Here is an 8,789-nt window from a genome sequence, read left to right as displayed (position 1 = left end):
TTGGTTAATTAAATTACTAAAAATTAACTTACTTAAATTACCTGATTTATATTTTCAACCAACAGAGATCTTTAGATAACAACAGTTATCTCAGAAATCAATTCAAGTTTCCTTTGTTATAAGAATAGTGAGATCATATCAATTTTTACAACTTATTTGTGCCATTTATATTTAATAGTAATAATTGAATTCTGTCATAAAAATTATTAGCAATTTTAAGTAAGCAACATCTATTCTCAGTAGCAATCGAAATGGACATTTAAATACAAATGAAAAACAACAATGAAACATTTAATATAAACACATTAGGTTTTCATTAGATTGAAGCAACGAAAATTATTATGCCAAAATTTATATTCAGCTGATTAAGCAACAATACTCCTCTAGGTAATTGATAAGGAATCTACCTGTATTTATGCAATTTCTGGCAATAAAATCGTGAGAATTGTAAGCTTGACTGTTCATATCAAAGGCACTAAACACTGTCGAAAATAATAAACATAAATAAATAGTTAAAGTACCCTACATGTACACAGTATGATTTAAACCAGAATAGGCAGTATAATAACAAAAAAAGTGAATTTATAAATTCAATGTGATACCACAGACTAATTATTAATAGTAGTACGGTGTAATTAGACCTAAACCTCAACATCCAAAGTAAAAGTTTTCCTCCAACACCAAATTGCTCTACATAGTCCCCTTATTCTATGGTAAAAAGTTTACACCATTTTGAGCGTCGGGTTTGGTGGGTGTGAGGGGGGGGAATTTGAAAAATCACTAGTTTTTTTAGTTTTTCGTAAATATTTCAAAAACTAAGCGGTTTATTCCTAAACATTGTTATATACAAAAATGTTCTACGTTAAATTTAAAATAAGAATGGTCCTTTTCATAATCACTCTAAATTGTACGGTTCAAGAGTTACAGACGGTGTAAATGTTAACTTTTTTCGTAATTTTGATAATTTTTAAAAAAATAAGCTTCGTAAAAGAATGTTGCTATTTCAGTGGCCGGTGGTATGTTAGTGATAAGCCCTTGAAGGAACGACAACCTCACCACCTTATCAAGGGGCACTCTTTTTTAAGGTAAAGAGGCTTCCACAGGCCTAGACCATATAAACCTGTGGTACGGATAAACCCACCCTGAAACTTTCTACGAACATTGCAACATAAATTCACTTCTTAAGCATAAATATCTTTCTAATTTTGGGAATGTTCAATGTCTTTATTAACTTCACTCATCCTCCAGTACATTATCCTCCTCCTCTAGCTCGTCGTCTAAGATGTTATTATTGTCCATGTTATCACATGCTTGGCCTGAGCAATTGCTGCATATGCTAGTGCAGTTTAGACCACTCCTTCTGCATTCACAATTACGAACGCATTCATCTTTGCAAGTACACATTATAAGGGACAGTAATTCCTGGGGTGCTGCAGGACGTGCTGTTGTAATTGGTGTCAGGTGGTCGCCAATCTTCTTCCAACCCCACTCGAGTGGATCCTTATCTTCATTCAGCCACTGTTGTACCTGGTGGTAGGTCCTAAATGAATGCTGTCTGGACGCTCCTGAAGTGGGGGCTAGTGCATCCAACTTCAGTAATGCATGTATAGGCTGCTTTGCAATCGCTTTCAAGTAGGACTGGTAGCGGAGACAATCTAGATCTTCAGTGTTCTTGGCTCCAAACATTGCAAGTAGGAAGTAATTTCCTGCATCAGCCACTGCACTGGGGTCGGCTTTGGGTTGTTGAAGACCAGAAGTTTTTCACGAAGAACTTCGTTCGTAACCATCAAAAACAACAGTCGCTTTTCCATAATGAGTACATACGTAATCACTATATTGCTCGCAAATCTGTTTAAATGTAGCAGGCTGTTGCCAAGACAACACGATGTAGGAGGTGGCCTTCGTCAATTATATAGGACACTTTCACTGGGTCATCGATGTTTGATGATTTCTTTTGAATCTGAAACCAAAACCGTCACCATTGATGATTTTTTCCCCTTCCTCATCAAGCCAGATTCGTCAAACAGTGATGGAGGATATGCACAGAGTTCCAACTGAAAAATTTCCTCTAATCTCTCATCACTCCTTACTGTACACACCATCCGATGTAAGAGAGTGTTGGGATTTACACATACCTATTATTAAACTATTACCATAACGCTGGATAAGTTTTCTTTTGAAATGTGTGACAGTATATGGCTCAACTTCAGGGCTCAGACGAAGGAATATATTTTGTATTCTTCAAAGTCGTATTGACATTCATTGTTTTCTTCCAAATAATCACATAGCTTTTTCAAAAGCGTCTTCTCTTTTTGGCATCAGCACTAGACCCACCTTTACTGATTGCTACTCCTTTTTCGGGCCGTGACGATTCTTGCTTTTGAAATGTCTGATAACAATGCCAGTGGTACCTCCCATCAGAACTTACGAGATCTATGACCTGAGAGAGCCTCACACTTACCTCATCTCCCCACTTGTCATGCCTGTTATTTGCTTCCGTTCTGATGCTTTCAATCAGTTCAAGTTTCTGCACTAAACTCCACTTTTCTTGAGCAGGATTCCTGCATTTAGATACATCTACACACTTGCGACCACAAAGAAAACATAAGGCTTTAAAATCAAATGATTCACGTGGTATCTTTGCTGGAGGTTCTTTTTTCCATTTCAGGTGGTTTTGGACGTAATATATAGGTTTTGTCGACACTTACTATGTACTTGAAGCGAATCATTCTGCAGGAACTTGGCTTTGACGCCATCTTTACGTATTTCACTGCACTGAATTATTTTGTCCACCGCCTTTCTAGTCAGAGTAATTAGTTCACCACCCTTGTCCTTACAAGGTTTTAACACACACTCCGCCATAACTAACACACACTATCTCAAGTGATTTTCACATAATTCGCACGTTACTATAAACACCAATCATAAAAAATTTATAGCAAAACTGCACTAGAAGTACCACGCACAAACGTACTCAACTTGTCTCCTAAGACGACTGAAGAAGAATATCGATCGATCTGTGATGTGACAGTGCGTGAGGGAGGGGTGGAATGGAGGGGGCAAGACAACAGGTGCAGAAGACAGAACCGCCATTGGTTGCGGCCCGCGGTCCAAGGTCACTATGATGGCGGCCACGCCTGCTTGTACTACCACGTTTCTCCAAACAATTATTTTTTACTTTTTCAACCTTCTATGGTGCCTCTTAGCCTCTTTTTGACTATAATAATGTAGTATATTATTAGTCTTTAATTAAATCATTTACTTATTTCTATATAGCTTTATTTGGAAAAAAACCTTAAAAATTATATCATTTTTATTTTTACACCGTCTGCAACTCATGAACCGTAAATTTTACAGGCAATATGCATAGCACATTTTTTGTTTAAAATTTTATGTAGAATATTTTTGTATATAAACACTCTTTGTGCTAAACAGCTTAGTTTTCAACCAATTTCCAAAAAACTAAAAAACTACTAAATTTCCTACTTTCCCCCCCCTCACCACCAAACCCGACGCTCAAAATGGTGTAACTTTTTTACCAAACAATAAGAGGGTTATATAGAACAATTTGGAGTTGGAATAAAACTTTTACTTTGGATGTCAAGGTTAGGCCTTTTTAGGTTAATAACACCGTACTATAGCTTGAGGTAATAATTACTTTGACTTTTATTACAAATAAACATTGAAACATTAAGAAGAAACGTTGAAACTATTGTATCATACTAACATGAAACTGTGACACATTAAATTAGGACTATAAACGGTCTTTTACAAAATATATGTCAATCATGGTTGTATTTTATGCGACTTGTAGGTATTTAAATAATTAAAAACTTACTTTACTATAAAAGAGATTAATTTTATTCGATTAAAACATTTAATACATAAAAAACATTTATTAGTTCACCCGCTACACTGCGCCATTAGTAACACATATATTTTCTTAAATGAGGCATTAAGGCAAACTCAAATTAACCTTTTAAAATTAAGAAAATTTATCCAGAAGTGTTCCTAAACAAGATAACATAGGTTGGAAGAAGGCAGCAAGCGCTCTCACTAGACTGTAACGTGAAAAATAGCAAACCATAGTTGTTAAACAAAAGACTTTCTCTGTTGAAGATGGATCTTGCACTGGCTACTTGTTAACTTATTTTACACTCAAACACATGAACCAATATTAAAAACTTTTATTTTTGGTATTTCCATAGCAAGGCCTCACAAAAAAAGTATTAAATATTTGTTTGTGTGTTTGAATGTAAATAAGTTAAGACTTTGTCTATTTAATAACTGGCCGTATCATTAAATATTTTTACTTGAATCAAAGTGAAATGTACAATTACTCTGCCTGTACGTGAGTTAGCTTCTTAAAAAAAGGATAGACTTAAGTTTTGACGCCATAACATCCGTATGAATGTAAAAACTCAATTATAGGCCAATGTTTGATTCTTATAAACAACAAAGTACATTTGCACTCCAAAAATTAACCCTAATCATACTACTACCGCTTTACCATAAATATATAAATATCAGAACTGTATTATAATCCATGTTGGAACATCTGTGCAAATTTTTATAAAATGTTATTAATTAGAAAATCACAAATATTAGTAGAAATAGTTTTCGGGAGAAATTTAAAAGTATACTGTATCGAAACTAATTAAATTAAATATGATGTAATACATGTGTAGGTATTGTAGATATGGTGATTTCGTAAATACTCATATCAAAGGTGTCTGCGGGATTCATTTTGAAATACACATATTATAAACATGTTTATTAAAATTCTTGTGACAAATAAAAATGTTATATCCATAGAAACCACAACAATTTTAGGTTATTAATATTTTCTATCGTTCAGTTTATGATTTAAATTGTTCTATTTCGACTACGCCCGTTGAACTACACCAGGATAAACTATAGCTAGGACCAGAACCAAAACTTACAGATGAGTCAATTTTACTATTTATGTAGAAATCCCAACTTTTGCTTGTAGATCTATCAGTTAACAAATCAGTTTATATATCATAGTTACAGTTACAAGTAAACCCGCAATAGTTAGTCTACACTACAAACACTACAACTAAGTAAACGACATTTAATTACGTATTTATTATTACGTTTATTGTATCTGTAGCTGTTATGGTATTATTAAAACTATGGAAGTTCTAACATGTTATGTCCTGTTCGAAATATAGAATTTATGAATCTATTAGTTTTATGTCCAGTGCCTAAAAAGTAATATATAGACAATGTTACATTAAATTTAAGACCTCTCTCCTAATTTAAAAGACTCTGAAATATTTTACCATATAAAACAGCCATATATCCGAGAGTCAAGAGTGGCTGAATATTCTAAATTGAAAATATATCAAAGTTTTCTTAATAGAGGGTATAAAAGTAGTGAAAGCCTTTACGTCTTGTGCGGATATGAAAAAGTCTCATCAACCCCAGACTCTAGTGTAGAACAGCTCCCTTACATTTGAACTTCTCTAATATGGTTATGCACTATATAGCAAATATACTATAACGCAATGACATGACATATCGAGTACTGTGCCTGAATATTATTATAATTTATCACGTTAAAATTACTGTAAGACGAGTAACTAAACACGTTTTTCTCTATATTACGTATGTGTTCGTGTAATCTGATAACAAACATCGATTTAATGTTAATAGTAATTATGACGTAAACAAGCAAGTGAAGATAAAAACCGTGAACAGGAAACAGATGACACACAACACTGTAGATATTAATATCTTTTAGATATCCATAGAAACAACAAATAACATGAATTACCAAGATTTTTGTAAATTCAATAGTGTAGTTAGACACGCAGGAGGTGGAAAATCTACACTGGGATTCATCCAGCATTATGGCAAAGACAAGGATATAGACAAGGACTTATAGATGAGTTTACTTTAATTATTTAGAATTCAAAGTTTTTGTCTAACAATTCTTCTTACCCTAAGTAGTTTTAATCCTAGATTTAGCGAATAATAATTACAGAAAAACACATTGAAGCAGTTCCTATGTAATAATGTAATTATTAAAAGGATTTTAATCTTTAAGGAAATTAAAAATTATTTTATTGTATTTGTTAGTAGAGTTTATCTTATTCAACAAAAATAACTTTCTTATATTGTGTGGGAAAATAGAAAGAACCCCTGATGTATTGATTTAAATCCTTTAAGTACTTTAAGTGTACAAAAAAATCAGTTTACAATCACCTTCAAAATCAACTATTAAAAATGTTTCAATGTCAATTCATATATATACATATATATATATATATTTGGTAAATAGTGTAAAGATTATTTAGAGAATTACTTGGTTAAATATGCCTAAGAGACATCTGATAGGCATTTTATAGTAGTTTAATATTAAAAATAATTTGATATTATTGAATTCTAGTTGACTTAGGATTAAAATTAATAGGATATTATATTAATTTAAGGAGAAATACGGTCAATAATTGTTAACTTATCTATATAGTTGCTGACATTACTACCAGATCTCCTTTTAAATTTACAAGACTATTAAAAGTAATATTACCCTATTGCATGCCAAATTATAATAAATCGTTGTAGAGAATATTTGTAAACATACTTTAAATAATTTATAAGTTATGTTTTCTTATGTAGATTTTTTAATTTTTGATTGCAATGTATATTTTTTTAACTAATAATTGTGGTTCATTACTTTCCCCAAACATTAATGTGTATTTTTAATGAACCAGTTTACAACGCCCAAATATTTTAGGATCCGTTTGTAAATATTAGATAAAAAAATTGATTACTTAAGAATTTTTACATATGTCTAGGAGACATCTTTCAGAAATTTTATTTATTTTTATCACTAAAGTACTCTAAGTGTACAGAAAGAATGTTTAAAATCACCTTCAATATCATCTCCAAATGTTTTAAGGTCCTATCATACATATTTGATGAAACAATTTTAAGATTACTTAGAGAATTTTTCGAATTTTTGTCTGAGAGACATCTTTTAGGCATTTTATAGTAGTGTAATATTAAAAATTATTTGAAATTAGTGAAGTTGAGTTAGGATTCAAATTCATAACTATTTTACTATCTTAGTGGCTAATCTAGTTAATCGATCACTGTCTCAGCTTCTCGATTTAGAGGTTTGAGTTCGCGTCTCGGTTAGAGGACATGACTTTCGCAACCTGAAGTAATAAAGGCTTAGAAACGTAGAATCCATTGTAAAAAATGTAAAATGCATAACAGTATCAAATCATCGTAACATTTGCTGTAGAGTTTTACACTTTTCATAATTTTAGTCTAATATTTTCTAGGTTGGGAAATTAAATATACCTGAGGCTACATATTCACCGACAACGTAAAATAATAGACAAAGACATGATATTTTGTTAGTTGAGTCCTATTTAACTCGTCTCATAATCAATTTCATTATCCTCTGATTAAAACTCAATAAAATAAATAACCATGTATTATTAAATCTCTCATGAAGTAAATATAATTTTTTTTATCAGAAGTTTGGAACATACAAAGCATATAATATTTCAAGTGAAAGAAACAAGGAAGTGTATAATCGTATTTTTAATTAAATTTAATGTCCACACCATTTGAAGTGTAAGGGAAATCTAATTCAATCTTGCCTTCAGTTTTCATAATTTTTGTTATAACAATTTGTTTCATCACTGTAAATATTAAATTCATATTTTATTATAAATCATATGTTAGTTATTGTGGACTGTAAGTACTTTTATATCGATTGATGGTCTAGGATTTTATATACGAATATTAGGTATCGATGATTACATTCTTCAATACAAAATACCGGGTCCGTTTATCGTACCCTACCCCAATCTTGTAACCGTTGAGGTAAAATATTCAATATACAGTATTAGGTAGGTATATGGGTTTTAAAAATACTTGCGTGTACCACCAGAAATATCTTTTTAGGGCAGAATTACGTACAAGCATACCTTCTTGAGTGCCATAAAACTTCGAGGGTTGCAAATACGGTCTAATTTTGTGAGCAATGAGCAAAGTTAAGTATGTATAAAACGTGTCTTTGCTGAGGATTACTATTAAAATCACATACTTCATCTTCTCATAATAAAATGAAATATCCCGCAGGATACCATATATGTCAAGTAAAATTTGTGTGAATTGATTAGATCTAAGTTTAGCATTCCTAAAGAAGTGGGTAACAATTTGCAATAACATTTTGACTATGACCTTTGCGCTGCTTCCGGAGTGACAGGATATTTTGGATGGGTAAGATTAGGGCTAGGGATCACCTCATATTGACATCCATGAGAAATAATTTAGGGTAATAATCTCATCATGTACCCTCGAAAGAGTGGAAGGCCGTTTTTGAACCGGCCTGTTTAGTCAAAAACAGGTTGGGTGCGATACACCCTTTTGTCTAAGCTGGCAAGAACCTTTCTCTCTTAGAAAACGAACCCTACCATCTCCAAAAGTTATCTGCCACAATAGACTAGAAATTTAAAATTAACCTCACCCAAGAATCTTGACATGTGCGGTTAGTGATGTGCCGCTTCTGGACTTCCATGACGTTGGAGAGATTTAAGTGACACATTGGTTTTTGTTGTGCCTATTAGTAAGTTCAGCTGGAAGGTATAAAACAGCCAGAAGTGATCCCTGCTGGGTTGTAATATATAAGTTACATAAAGGAATATCAAAACTATGTTGGAATAAATATAATAGTTTTTTTTACAGAAGTTTAAAGTCTCTACTATGATACGCATGATACCTGTAGGCCTAATAATGTAAAATAA

The 8,789-nt window shown here is 32.2% G+C and overlaps 1 protein-coding gene across 1 annotated transcript; it reads right to left on the bottom strand.

Moving 5' to 3' along the window:
• Nucleotides 1–1,233: 1,233 nt before the first annotated feature.
• On the bottom strand, nucleotides 1,234–1,733 carry LOC124370673. The gene has a single exon (XM_046828960.1). The coding sequence runs from the start codon at nucleotides 1,684–1,686 to the stop codon at nucleotides 1,234–1,236; it is 453 nt and encodes a 150-aa protein (XP_046684916.1). The 5' UTR covers nucleotides 1,687–1,733.
• Nucleotides 1,734–8,789: the final 7,056 nt, after the last annotated feature.

Source organism: Homalodisca vitripennis, unplaced genomic scaffold (assembly GCF_021130785.1).
Source record: "Homalodisca vitripennis isolate AUS2020 unplaced genomic scaffold, UT_GWSS_2.1 ScUCBcl_409;HRSCAF=2340, whole genome shotgun sequence".
In the NCBI taxonomy this organism is placed as follows: domain Eukaryota; kingdom Metazoa; phylum Arthropoda; class Insecta; order Hemiptera; family Cicadellidae; genus Homalodisca; species Homalodisca vitripennis.
The sequence above is the reverse complement of the archived record's forward strand: the minus strand, read 5'-3'. Positions and strand labels throughout refer to the sequence as shown.